Raw genomic sequence first — 15,012 nt, 5'->3', positions numbered from 1 at the left:
GGAGTGAGCTTCCGTGATTTCTGTCTCTAATTTTAAAGAGAGATGGCTGCTCTTCTTATCACCAGTACACAGCTGGAGCCCTCCGCTTCCTTTTTAGTCGGACCACCATGAGTTTCATGCATTTGAGTCGCGCCTGAAATCTCCCATCATTGTGTCAGCGCTCACAGACATCTTCCTCCTCCTGTGTTATTATGGACAATTGTGGGATTGGGAAGGCAGTGGAGACAGTTTTTAACAAAAGCAACACTGCAATCTACCAGTAATTCAATCCCACAATAAGTCTGCGGTTAAAGTTTAAATACATCACGCGGTTATTTTCTCTCCAGAATGAGAAATTATCTTTAAATTTCTACACTCAAAAATCGCTCAAAGGCAGAATTGGAAACGAGTCATTTCATAAGACATAAAATCCTGTGAACCAGGGAGAATGTAGTCTCATAGTGGTAAGACTGGAAAAACACTTTAAGGCCGAACAGACTGAAACTGAAAAACAAAAACAAGCACCCAGGACCAGATTTACTGGAGCTGGAGCAGGATGGGAATGGCAGTTACAAATTATGTGCCAGAAAGAAGGGGCTCCCTGCCAGGACTGAATGCATTAACCATGCTGTTTAGACTCCATAAAATAGTCCACTTCTGTCCTGGGGAGAAATACAGAGTTCATCCGAGGACAATGTGGAGCTTCGTTTACTTGAAACTGTGACAAAGAGCTCAGGTTTTCTTCGCGGGGACGAGCGAGTCCAATGAAACACTCAAACACACTTTGACTAAGTGCTCCGGCTCTGAATGAGGAATCAGCAGCAGGCAGCTGCTGGAAAACACGGGACGCTGTTTGAATGAAAATTATATGAAAATCTTTGGTTTTGTGGTCTTGACCTGGATTTAGTCTGGTGCTGTGGATCCTAATGTGGGGGTCGGGATCCCGGCAGGGGTCTCTGATACAGGATACAAGATAAAGAAAGAGAAAAGCACATGGTGTTATTGTTGAATCTTATTGTACAGGTAGTATACTAAATATTATAGTAAGAGTTTCACCTCAGGGCCTAAAGAACTAAAATTTAAAGGGCTATTCCACCAATTTTAAACATCAAGATCACACTAGTCGTCACGGTTAGTTCGAAGGGAGTTCGTTTAAAGCTTTAGGGCCACGATATCAAAGATTCAATCGTTTCCTGTGCGGGGGTCGGCCCTCCGGCTCCGGCTCAGTGAGATTAAAAGATGTGAGATGAAGCCGAGAGCCGGACCAGGCTGAGGTGCAAAAAGCTTCTCAGTGAAAACAGTGAACCGGCCACAGCAGAGCTACAACGACTCAGCAGATAACAACACATCAGACAATCTGAAATGACGTTATTTGTTTGATCCTTCCAGCTGCTCCAGTGAAGCCGAGCGGCGTAATCAATACGAGACTGGACATTTTCCAGAGGTGGTTCCACACGGTCGACTCTCCTTTCCCCACTTAAAGTCAAATCTGCGCTGAGAGCCTGTTAACACGGGGAGATATCACCCACTTCTGATTGTTTGTTGTTGATTCGTTTCCTCTCAGGAGTTATTTTAGGGAGCATTTTAATTCTCTTCTTTCTTTTTTGGGAGTATCCAGCTTGAAACAACCTCTGCTCGTTATAATCGACTTCTGCTTCCCTTAACGATTTCCCATGTTTCCAGAGAAGCCAGAGACAACCTCTTGTATGCAGCTGTGGGCTTTACAGTGTGTACAGGTGGAAGTAACTATACATGAGCTGCACATGCACATGTTGAACTCTGGTGGAGGGTACATCGTTATAATTCACGCACAGATTCTTTATGTAGTTCCTGGGCCATGACACAACTGCTGGACAATAACATTTGGATTGTGGATGGATCTGGTCTTTAACATCCACGTCTCAAACGGTCTCATGAATGTTTACAGTGGGTCCAGATATATAAACCTAGAGCTTCACGTTCTCTGCTTCCTATCTTAAAGGCGAACTGTGTTACCTGGAAACATCAGCGGTTCATGTTTTTGTGTTAATATTAAGAATAGATGCTGTTGGAAATATGTTTGTATATATATGTATGTGTGTATGAACACAAGGGACTTACATTTAGTTTACATGAATCCTTAATGAAAATAAAAATCTCAGTAACAGGATTTTCCTTACGAGTTCTAAAAAAAATAAATAGAATATCTTAAATTTAATCTTACGCCAAACATTTTAACCTCCTTTCAGTTTTTATATGGTCATGGCATCATATCATATCATATATATATATATATATATATATATATATATATATATATAGTTGCTACATTCATGAAGCAGATTTAAATATGAAGAGGGAAGAGGATGGAGTGAAGACACCCCCGGAGCCAAACAAAGGTCTGTTTGCCTCAGGACGGTGACAAGGGGACAGAAATAGCTCAGAACTGGCAGAGGACTTCCACTGCCAGTCACTGACCAGTTCGCTTCAAACACTCAGTGGAGAGAATTATTACTGAAGCTAGTTTGCACTGTCACCCTGCCAGTACTTCAGCCTGTAGGACCTTTGATATCTTCAGCTGAAAGAAAAAAAAAAAGCTGGTGTGCTCCAATTTGACACTGCTTACTGCAGATGAAAAGAAATATGCACACAACAGAAATTAATGAGGCGCTCGAGAAAACAATGCACAGTAATATTCAGCATTTTCAGCAGGTCTGACGAGGAACACAAGGAGGAAACCCAACGTTTACTCTGCACACAAACTGACACACAAAGATTCATTATCTTCCAATTCCCCGTTTGGACGCCTGAGATTCATTACGGCTGCAGGGGCCGTGGATAGCAAGGCTGCGCAGGGTGCAGGCCAGAACCAAGACCACATTTTAATGTGATGAACGAGGTCCAGAGTGATGGTGTTTAAGTGCATTAAAACGGTTGGACAGTATAGAAGTAGAAAACGACTAAAAACCTGCAGTCTAATGCAAATACTTCAGCTGGAATAAAGAGGCTTCACATGTAGTTGTTTCTGTGTCAAGAGCTACTCCACCTTCAGACAAGAAATTTAAGTTGTCACCAAACCCAAAATACCTGGGGCAGTTCACATTAAACTGGGGCAAATCTTAAATTCTTAAATAATCTGCCAGTTACTTTCCTGATTTATCCTTTGGTTCATTAGATGTCATTAGATTTTGACATATTTAAATTGCATGTTTTGTTTCATCAACAGTCCAAAAATATTGAGTTTGTTTCTGTAGAAGAGGAAGAAAACCCGTAAAAATATACATTAATGAGCAGGTGTGATGTTCACCACGTCCGCCATCTTGGTTTAGAGTGTTAGCATGCTAACATTTGCTAATTAGTACTAAACACAAATTATATTTGCAGATATTTTGTCATATTAGATGAAACACTAGAATCAGCTCCTCGCGGTCGTATCCCTCCGCCACTCAGACTAGTTCCAGGTCACTTCCCTGTTTATCCAGAGTCAGAGAAAATATTTAACTTATGGTTGAAATGTTGTCATAATTGCTGTGTGAAGTCTTGAGTTATGGCTTAAGTGTTTTGTGAGGTCACTGTGGCGTTGACCTTTGACCTTTAGCCACCGAAATCTAATCAGTTCGTCTTTGAGTCCTAGTGAATTTTTGTGCAAAATGCGAAGAAGTTCCGTCAAGGTGTTACTGAGATATCGTGTCCACGAGAATGGGACAGACGGACAACCTACAAACAATATGGCCTCCAGCTCTGTGAAGGATCAGAGTTATTATACAGTTCATCCACTGGGGACCATGAATATCTGCACAAAACTGTGAGCCAAACCTTCCAGATATCAGATCCTAGATATTTCACAGGATTACTGACATTTTGTACCTGCTGGTGGCGCTACAGGAAAAGTCAGAGGGTCACTGACCTTGAGAACAGTAAAGGTCGGAATAGAGACAAACTGAAACACAGGTGTGAACAGTACTAAAGCAAAGTTTATTAGAATAAACAAAGAAAACGTCACAAAGACAAAATAGCTATAAATCTATCATCTTCCTCATTTTGTTTCTCATACAGCGTGTTTTACTCCAGACTTCAACAATAAGGTTGAAAAGTGTAGATGGGTCAGATTTAAACTGTGGGTGGAAAGAATCTGCTCGCCTGTCGGGAACAAGGAGATCTCTGGGCTTTCCTACGTATAGTCACACATTATTCCACACAGACGCAATCACACAAGCTCAAACACACTCAGACCAGTAGCTTTACTTTGGTCTTTTTGTTGTCCAAACAGGATGCTACGCACTTCGCCTAGAGACTCGTCTAAATGAGGAGTGTTGCACTCATCGTCTAGCGCCTTCAGGGTCTCCACGGTTGACAGATCATTGAAGTCTGAAGGACGAACATGCACAGACTGTTTATTTATAAGTATTTACAAATCTGCAAAAACCCAAACCGTTCCCTTCCTCGTTCTCGCCCTTCACTCCATCCTTCGGGACTCAAGCTCTTTCACTCAGCGGGGGTCCGGATGGCGCTGAGGTTAGTGAATCCTCGTCAGCTCCTCCACAATCTTGATGACCTCGTCTACTGTGGCTTCACGCTTCATACCGCTGCCATCATCGATCTGAAACACAGCCAACAATGAGCCAACAATGGGCCAACAATGAGCCAACAATGAGCCAACAATGGGCCAACAATGAGCCAACGACGAACCCAGTCCCATTACATGAACACATAAACAGGTTCATGTATGAAGACAAACGCATGTTACTCAGTTTTTTAACATGTTTTGCATTCTTGTTTGAATTACTATTATTAGAATTTATATTTCTATATATTTATTTTTTATTGTATAAGCTCCTGCGCTGCAGAACAGAGAGGTTCAGGAGATCCTTTGTTCCCACTGCCGTCAGGCTGCAGAACCTCAGCCAAAGGAAGTGGACTCATTGAATTATTATTGTTTATTATTAACTGTTATTATTATTATTACTAATGAGTTACTGGACATATGAATTTCCCCTCAGGGATAAATAAAGTTTCCATCCATCCATCTTGAGAATCTTGGTCACACTTTATTAGAGTTACACATATTCACCTTTAACTAGTTGTTTATAAGTTTCATTAAAGGAGTTTATTTGCTCTTTATTAGTCATTATAAAGAACTTATTAATGTCTTATTGTGCATGAACATATTCTGCAACATCCAGGCCATTAACTAAGAGTTCTCCATCAATAACCTCCTAATTACTGATAATAAATAAGGATGTTAATGAATTACAAACTTAATGTGTCGTTCTCCCTCGATAATTCTTAATAAATAAGTTTTATTCCAGTGGTTCTCGACCTTCTCCAACTCACGGCCCACCGCAAAATCTCAAAACTGTTGGCGGCCCCCATCCGACGCCGTGACCACGGACGCCAGATGACGCCTTTAATTTAAATGATAGAACATTCAGGACTGAAGTGAGAGCAGAGGATTCACCATCCGTCTCTCGACTCTTCATGTTGCTAACCAGCTCTGCATTTCACTCTTTTGTTTTCAAACATTTAAAAACAATGTTTTATTTTATCTTATTCATTTGATCTTTTTGCAAATGATTAGTGGACCCACTGCTCCATTCTTATGAACGTCCACACGAGTCTAAGTAAAGTCTGTAACTCAGAGTAACTTCACCAGTCTGAGGTGAAGTCTGACTCATGACTAATTCACCAGTAGTTTGACATTTATTAACCCGCACAGGTTCCCAATTCTAAACTCGCCTCCTCTTCACACTTAGTGAATTCATCATGGCACTCGACGGCTGCAATAAACACACCCTGCTCTTCACTGATGAGTTACACCTTGAAATATAAAAATGGAGGCCTATTGAGACGGTTCCATTGTTATTCAGTAGAAGAACGAAGGCGGCACAAGTAGAAATATTTCCTTTATTAATGGAGCACTTGAGAGATTTTCAAAAATGTTAATTCAAAGTTTTTTTTCCAAGTTTCTTCAAGGCGAAAACCTTCAGTGAGTCTGAAGTCTCAGTAATCAATTCTCTTCTGTATCTCTGAATTGTTTTGGGCTTTTTCTGCAGTTCACTGAGACTTTTTTCCTTCCAGGTTTAAAGGTGTAAATTGAGACTTTTCAGCGAAGCTGCAAAGATTAGTCAATTAATCAAATAGCAAATAAGCAGTTTGGATTTAATCTACAACTCTGTTGATAATCAGTTGATAGTTTGAGTCATTTTTACGCACGGATGTCAAACAGTTCGGTTTGATCAAATATGTGATTCTGCTGCTTTTTATTCTCTTAACATTATAATAAATTGAAACCTGAGATCTCGACGTCTGTTTTCTGATGTGATTTTGAAAATAAGGATGTAAGTGAGAAACTGATGCTGTTCCATATTCTATTTTTAAAGCTCAACTTTACTGGATTCTTGGCTTTGAAAGGGAGTTTTTTTGGCAAATAAACTGTTTGAATATTTAGTTTTTATCATCTGGTCTTGAGAGGGAAACAGGGACGAGCTAAAAGTGTTTTTGTTTTTTTTTTATGAAATGGAATGAGAGTAAAGAGAGACACAAAGCAGAATATGATTATTTGTTTAACTGCCAAAAGTGGTTTTGCCACCTGTTCTGCTGTGAACCGGTTCCAGGGTCCCGCTCAGAGCGCAGGAGCAGCTCGGAAAAACCGTCTGAGGGGTTTTTGAAAGTTCAACGTTGCTTAAAGTCAAAAACACAAATGATAACGCAGCATTGTGTTCCTTCTCCTCCGCATGTTTCTGTCCGACCTCGGCTCTAAGAACACGCTTATGTCTCCGTGTTATTAAAACAACTTTCATATTGGTGCCTGTTACAGGTCAACACACGCTGCCAATGAAGATACTCAGTCTCCACAATACTGAAACAACTGAGTCCAGAAACGTCACATTTCATCTGGTTCGATAGATGCGCTCCTACCTGTAGAGTGCTGACGACCTCCTGCATCTTGGCCCGGCCGAGATCCAGGAAACTCTCGATCAGATCCCCGTCGATGAATCCCGTGGCCTGCTCCGTCTTGCGCTCGGTGTGGAAGGACCTCCAGGTGCAGCGGAGTCAAGGAAAATCAATGCAAGGCCTTCGCTTTCCCTGTGGGTCAAACTTTAGGTACAATATCACACATTCTCTGCCTCAGGCACAACTAAACAAATATTCAGTGTGATGCAAACGGGTCTCTAGTGAACGCTGCACCGGTCAGAGGGTCAGACGGTCGGCAAGTAAAACAAGGTAATTATAACAGAGCTCTGGTGCTGCTGGGCCTGTTGACTGCTGGGGTTTAAACTGCAGCTTAAATACATTTGAATGTAAAACATAAAGAGTATTTTAAAATAAAAAGTTTCAAAACAGCATTTATAACAAGTTCCAAGTGCATTCACCCTTTTTCTCATTATTTCTGTTTATCAGCAAAACGATCATTACAATGACTCAATGAATGTCTGCATTAAAAGCTTTCACCACGACACTTTCAGACTCTTTGTCTTCATAACATCTACTGTAACACTTAACCCTGATGCTACGGCCACACTGCTATGTTTTCGTTCTATAACGCATCTCTTTTCCTACGTTTTATTTTGAAAACTCTGGTTTTGTGTTTTATTTTGAAAACTCTGGAGTTGTGTTTTATTTTGAAAACTCTGGGGTTGTGTGCTATTTTGAAAACTCTGGAGTTGTGTTTTATTTTGAAAACTCTGGGGTTGTGTTGTACTCTGGACAGAAAGTGAGACCTTTGTAAATGATGAGGTCACAGCCACGCTCTCTCCTGATTGGCTGTCATCAGCCTGGACTACCAGTGGTGAATACAACATGATGATGAATGACAGTGTTACTGACCTTGTTGTCTTTGCAGCTGCTGTTCACTTACATTCTCTGTTTTAATGCTACAACTGTCTCTGCTGCTCCTCGTTTCTGCGCCTAATCAACTCCAGAGCTGAAAATCTACTTCCTGTTTCTGATGTGGAGCTGAAACTTTCTCCTGGACGGAGATCGTTTTCGTTTTAAAACGCCATTTTAAAATGAAAACGTAGTCATGAGGACGTGACCTTATTTTCTTGATAAACGGATCAATTCTATCACCTGAAAAACAGAGAAAAACTAATTTACTAAACCTCAAGGTGACGTCCTCAATGTGCTGTTTCACCACTGAAGCTAATAATACTCACCCAAAACACCTCTGCACTCTTGTCCGTAGGAACATATTTATTTTATTTATCCATCTAACTCTCATTTTTACTGTTCACTTGAACCCCGTATTTTCATCTTTGTACTTTACTGTATTTTATTGTCTTTTAACTCAGCTGCTCTGACATTTTAATCTCCATCCAGAATTAATGAAGTCATGTATCTAAAGGTTCACACTGGAGAAGCTGCAACCAAAAGGATTTTCCCTTTAATAAACAACTTAAATCGTCAACGAGTAATTAAAACTCTCTCGATCAATAATCTATCAAATGACTAATATCTCCAGCTCTATGAACAAATCATATAACATCTTTGAAGCAATTAAAGTGACCGCTATCAGCTGTCTGGGTTCACTGCCGCCAAGCTGACACCACCCCGGTCAGTGCGGGTCGTCTGTGTCGCCGCGGCGACAGATGGTGAGCGCACGCATGAATATAAGAAGGATATAAGCTGTGCTCGATCTTTCCCACGCTCTTGATGACCTTGTTGAGGCGGTTCTGCAGGTCCAGGAGGAGACTGTACCAGCCCTCGGACAGGGAGGTCACCAGACCTAACACACACACACATTAACACACACACATTAACACACACAGACACACACATTAACACACACACGTCAGCTGACAAGGCGACAGATTTGCACATCACTGCAGCAGATGGTAAACACTTTTGATTTGTCATCAGCGAGAGGGAAGGGGGGGCGGTTCAGGACCGGAGTGATAATGGCGCTAACGAAAGCTTCATGATTAATAAAAGAACGTTAGTGCGACTGAAATGCTCCCCGTGCGTGTTGCATGCTGGGACCGTGTTGAAGTGAGTGAAGTAGTGATTCCAGCGCCTCAATAATTCAGGGCCTTTCCAAAATGTTTTATTTTAGTGAGTGATTTCTTTGTGAATCGTACGAGTCACGGAGCTTTGAGGGAGCGGCATCATTTCCCCGCCACCGAAAACTCAAGTTCAACTGCGAGCGCATTATTCTGAGGCTCCGGGGAAATAATCTGACAGCACAAAGACTTACACTGATTTGTGATGCAGAGCCTGTTTTTCTGCATGTGAGGCGATGAAGGAGTCGGAGTGCTGGGACGGACTGACAGGACGGACTGATGGGACGGTGAGGAGGAGGGACCGACAGGACGGACTGACAGGACGGACCGACAGGACGGACTGACAGGACGGACCGACAGGACGGTGAGGAGGAGGGACCGACAGGACGGACTGACAGGACGGACCGACAGGACGGACTGACAGGACAGACAGGACGGACCGACGGGACGGACCGACAGGACAGTGAGGAGGACGGACTGACAGGACGGACTGACAGGACGGACCGACGGGACGGTGAGGACGACGGTTCGGCTGCAGCTACTGATCATTGATTAGTAAAACAAATAAGAAACATATATATATATATATATAGTTTTTAATTCAATCCTTTTTTGTTCGTTTGTTTTTAAGTGAAATGAGCATCATCAAGGTCGAACCAACTTTTCTTTATTATGGACTAAAATCTGTATTATTTTATTTATTATTGTTAATTTGTAATCATTTGCTTTTGTATTTATAATCATTGCGTTTATCATGGTCCTTTGTGGCAGAACAAGTCTAAAGAAGAAGAGTAGATTTTGCAGCAGCTGTCGTCAGTGTGGGTTTTATATTATTTGTGTGTCTGTTTATTTTGTTCTTTTTACTTTCATTCTTATTTTTTTATTCTTTTGCATCAGGTAACTGAAGGTTTTATAAACAGTTTGTGGAAGGTGCTGGATAGTGGATGAGGGTAGAGACGAAGATGCGTCATGCGAGCTGGTTGGTCAAGAAGATGAAAGTTGAAGTGGTTGGAGAAATGAAATAAACATAAAGTTAAGTTTGTATGTGGAGTGTTGCAGAAAGTGGAAACGTTTCATTGAAAGTAAAATGGAAACTGTCTCTACTTTGTCATAATTTACGTCATATTTCCATCATCATTTCTGTGCGCTCGTCTCGTGTCTTCTTCTTCTTCTTCTGCGGCAGTTTAACGGCGCCCGACCCAACTTCTAATATTCACAGTCTCGGGAGGGAAACACACATTAATGATCTTTTGCCGATTTTCTGGAAAATCTGATGGAAACTTGAAGCAGTGATTTGCATATCGGCTTATGTGTCAAAATCCCAGAGGTGACGAATTCAAATAATATAAAACAGACGAGCAGGAAATCTGCTCATTCAGAAGCTGGAACCAAAGTTCATCATTTCTGCCTTAAAACATTTATTTTATCAATTAACTGAAATGAAACTTGAGTGATTTTCTAGTGAGACAGTAACTTGCGCTAACAAGCGCAGAAGTGTAATATATATATATATATATATAACAATAATAACAATAATGATGATGATGCTGCAAAGTAACAGGTGAATCTATTACAAAGATGTGAACGATAGTTTTAATCAGGATGGATTCAAACAGATCTGTTTAGATTTCAGTTTAAAATAAAATCAACTCTTCTCCATTAAAGTCTTCAGAGCGACACTGACCAAGTGTTTGGATAAAATAATGTGACATTAGATGACATTTTCCATCACAGTGTCTGTGTTTCAAGGAGAGATTAAATCAAGTTCATTAAAAGTTTGTCCACTTCCTTTTGGCTGGAAAAGCTCCTTCCAAGAAACATCTCATACATCGCACCATGTGGCGGCGTGAGGAGACTAACGGGGGCATTTTTCTTCATTACACACTGCAGCCCGTTTCTGTTTATGGGCTTCTGCAGGAAGTTTTTACTGGAATGTACAATGGTGATTTTCATTTCCTGTTAAACTTTCCTCAGAGACTTTTTAAAGAATGGCAGAGCGCGTTGAGGAGATGTAATGCGCCGTGTGTCGGTGCCGTGGGAGCGCACGGGGTAAATTACTCCCGCTCAAAGTTACTGGTTTAAATCTGAGTAATGAGGTGTAAAACTGATTTCTCGCCCTTTCTTCCCTCTTTCTGAAATGGAAACAGTTTAGAATAAATGGTTTTGACAGGAGTTTGAGGTCCCATTACTGCAGCCTGATGATCATTGGAAATGCTTGACATGAGAACGGCGTGCAGAGCTTCAGTCTCAAACTGTCAACTGCTAGTGAACTATTTATTCAGTTAGTTGAACTTAATGCTCAGTCGTTACTTTCCTGCATTTACTTAATGAATATGAACCTTTTCACTGATTTTACTGTCAGATATTTAAAAACGTTGTTCATTGGGAACAGAGGGTTCACTGTAAAACAAACCTGTTCACAAAGACGTGCTGCTGTGAGCGCAGCCTGTTTGTTGGAGGCTACTAGTTTTGTGATGTGGACGAACTGATCCAAAGGGAGAAGAAGAAGGAATATTCAGACATGTTGGTGAATACGTTTTGTTGACAGTCAGATCAGAAGACCGAATGGCTCTCATATCTTGGTTAGCTTAGCTTAGCACAAAGACTGGAAACAGAAGGAAACTGCTAGCCTGGCTCTGCCTGCCAGCTTCTCTAAAGCTCCTCTCTGAACACATTATAACATTATAGCTAGAAATGATTAATAACATTCCCATAAAAACCCTGAACTCTGTCTTTTTTACAGATTAAATAAACAACATATCATGTGCTAATTAGAGGTGACAGAGGCAGGCTAGCCGTTTCCCCCCAGTCCTTGTGCTATGCTAAGCTAAGCTAAGCTAAGGTCAAGAGTATCATCGGGTAAATTATCTTCTCATCTAACTCTCAGCAACAAAACAAATGAGCTGCATGTTCACAACACTGCAATGGTCCTTTCAGATGTCAAATGAAACTCTTCAAAACAGTCTGATGAAAATGAAAAGTAAGAGAGTGATGGTTTAGCTACAGCAGTATTTGTGTGTGTGTGTGTGTGTGTGTGTGTGTGTGTGTGTGTGTGTGTGTATAAGTGCCTTTGAGTGAAATTGTCCGTGTACCTACCAATCATGCCATTAACGGTGCCAAACAGCACGGAGCCCTGGGTGGGCGTGGAGCTCTCGCCGAGGTTCTGCAGCACCAGCGAGCCGTGGCAGAAGACGTTGACAAACTCCCCGAGGTGGAAGACCCCCACCTCCTGCAGGTGCTGCCGCTCCTCGTCCGTCGTGGCCGCACTGACCACAAGAAGGACAGCGGGGGGGGGGGGGGGGGGGGGGCAACACAAACAGAGGAGAGGGAGGGGTTACCAACAAGCGGGAGGCAGAGGGGTCAAGACAGGAGGGAGCAAATGAAAGAGCAAGAAGAAAAAGATGCCAAAGGTGAAGTAAAGAAAGAGTTTGGGGCGAGAGTGATCGATTAGAGAAAGAAAAAGCGGGAGCGCCAGAGATATCAGAGATGTTGGAAAAGGTCAGAGAATGATGGAGAGGTAATGGACGAAAGCAACAGGAAAAGAGATGTGATATAAAAATAAAGGTCAAAAGCTTTGAGTGGTCCAACCTGATGTATTAGCTGGAAAACAAGCGGTGGCAGAAATGTAACACACTCACTTTCAGACCACATCTTTCTCCCTTTTCCTTGAACTCAGCACTCGTCCAGTAATAAAGTGACTAGAGGGAAAATGCAGCCGAGCAGCTAAAAGCTCGGTGGCGAAATGACTCATAATTTCCAAAACAAATGTGAAGACAATGCTGCTGCGGCACATTTGTATCAGTGATGTGGCTCTAAACAGCATCAGGGGACTCGGCGCAGACTCCTAACGGCTTCATGTTCATTTCAGTGGATAAATATATATCAAAGGTGATTTAGAAACTTTGTGTTTTCTCGGGACTGCAGCAGTTACACAACCTTCATGTTCCTCCTCACCTGTCCTTCTGGCAGACAAACAGGTTGAAGGCGTTCTCCGCTCCCAGGAAGTTGTCGTCGTCCAGGATTTCCACGGCGCTCATCCAGTTAGGATTGAAGTCACGAGCAATCTGACCAAAGAGGACGAGACGTGTCGGATGAAACAGTAAACAACACGAAGGTGCTGAGCCAGAACCAGGGAGGTTCTCATCTCCAAGTAAACACTGCATTATCAATGAGCAAACATGTGCTGAAATCCAAGCAGTCAGCGTTTCAGTACAAGAACAAGGGCAACACACACAGCCAGAAACGTCAGGAGCTTCTTTTCTATCCACGCAGGTTTACTAGGAGATAGTTCTAACTTAATTCCCAATTAATTAAATGGAAACCGGTTTCCCAGAGTGTGGCTAACGTTAGCGGTCTTCTCTCCTTGCAGGCTAACGTCCGCACCGGCTCCTGAGGGAAACATCTGGCTCTTTAGCTGCTGAACGCTCCACTGTGTTCAGCAGCTGGTCTCTTACATGCGTCGGTCTCGCTGCTCGGCGTTAGCCAGGCAGCGGAAGAACCGACCTTCAGAGCTGAAAACAGCTGCTGGCGAGAGCGGCGAGGTGACGCCGCTGTCCCACAGAGCCGAGGCCGATTACACTTGGTTGATTATAATCTGTGGGTTTGTCAGAACAAACACGATCCATTGTTAATATAATAATATTGATTAAAGCTGCTTCGAGGAAACAATGATGTGGAATGTGTGAACACGGCTTGTCCAGTGGTTACACCTTCCAACTTTCTATCTAAAGGCTCTTTAATAAACGTTCTGATAAATTCAAGACTTTCTTCCTCGCCGCAGTCGTCAAATCATTTCATCTTTCTACAACAAATCAATTCCAGCAGTCCGCTCATCAGAGCTGCTGCATGTGTCGCTACAGCGCTCGGTGGAGACACCGAGGAGAAGCTAAAACGTACAAGTGTGGATAAACAGACATCAGCCAACGTATGGAGGGAAGCTTCAGCTTGTTTTCCCCTTCACATCTCACCTCCTCAAAGTTCCCCTCCATGGGTTTGTACGCCAGCAGCAGGACGGACCTCATCAGGTCCCCCACCAGGATGAAGTCTCCTTTGGTCTTCAGGTACAGAGCCATGATGTTGTTGTAGTGGTTACACTCTGTCCTCAGCTCCTTCTCGGCCGTCCACTCGTACAAACGGACCTGAAAGCGACAGTCCAGGTGAGTGATGGTTAGCTTGGTGAAGGTACAGAGGATCTGCCGTTAGCCATCAGCTCCAGCAGCGCCTGATGAACGAGCTAGCGCTTTAGCTTCACGCCGCCATCGCTCTGGATATGATGCGCCTCAGAGAACAGGTGAATCTGTCACACGTCGTTATATGAACAGTTAATGATCGGATAATTACACTCACCATTTTGCACTGTGACATTTTAAAACAAAGGTTCAGAGATCAGCCATGTTTAATTTAAAGTAAAGAAATAAAACTTAACGAATGAGGATTTTTTTTGAGGAAATGAAAAGTACAATCTTCTTAATGCGGCATTTTATTTCATGTAAAGTCGCCGTGACTTTCACATTTATATTCTTGGGTCTTCTCACCACCTCCCATCATCCTTAACTCTTGATTGTTTGTTTGTTTTCTTTGTTCTCTTTCCTGTTTAACTTTGTCTCCTCGTTTTAATCCTTTTATCTGAAGCACTTTGATGTGAATCTTTGCATGAACACCGCTGCACAAAACAAATGTTTGTTGGCTTTTTTCTTTCTTTTATTACTTCCTTCTTATCATTCTACTTCATCCAGTGACCGCCATCTTTTTATTTCTTATTAACATTTCATTGTGTTGGTTTCCCACCAGGAGCCCTTATCCCCTCTGACTAAAAGGGAAGGTTAAAAAACTGTATGTCGCTGCATCACCTGCTGCTAATAATGAGGCTGCACCTTTTGATCACTGATGAACCGACACACCTGGAAACATTTGGTAATAACATGGAAATGAATGCAGTTCATTATTTAGAGAAAAAGAAAAAAGAGAGCTAAACGAATAGTTCCACATAAGGCATGGATACACACACACACACACATGTATATATATATATATATATGTTGGGACTCAGTCATTC

At 42.1% G+C, this 15,012-nt stretch overlaps 1 protein-coding gene across 1 annotated transcript in view; it reads right to left on the bottom strand.

Annotated features, from left to right (window-relative positions):
• Positions 1 to 3,914: 3,914 nt before the first annotated feature.
• ddb1 (damage-specific DNA binding protein 1) overlaps positions 3,915 to 15,012 on the bottom strand; it is a 44,513-nt gene continuing 33,415 nt past the window's right edge. Inside the window, exons 22-27 of the mRNA XM_023412381.2 lie at positions 13,925 to 14,095; positions 12,912 to 13,021; positions 12,054 to 12,223; positions 8,581 to 8,683; positions 6,877 to 7,000; positions 3,915 to 4,558 (exon numbers count right to left, since the gene is read on the bottom strand). Coding sequence (XP_023268149.1) covers positions 4,475 to 4,558; positions 6,877 to 7,000; positions 8,581 to 8,683; positions 12,054 to 12,223; positions 12,912 to 13,021; positions 13,925 to 14,095 — 762 coding nt within the window. The 3' untranslated portion in view covers positions 3,915 to 4,474. The remainder of the gene's footprint in view (positions 4,559 to 6,876; positions 7,001 to 8,580; positions 8,684 to 12,053; positions 12,224 to 12,911; positions 13,022 to 13,924; positions 14,096 to 15,012) is intronic.

The sequence above is a fragment of the Seriola lalandi genome, unplaced genomic scaffold, assembly GCF_002814215.2.
Source record: "Seriola lalandi dorsalis isolate HSWRI2012SDOR001 ecotype SW California unplaced genomic scaffold, Sedor1 jcf7180002054478, whole genome shotgun sequence".
NCBI classification, from domain to species: domain Eukaryota; kingdom Metazoa; phylum Chordata; class Actinopteri; order Carangiformes; family Carangidae; genus Seriola; species Seriola lalandi.
This window is presented reverse-complemented; position numbering and strand designations above follow the sequence as displayed.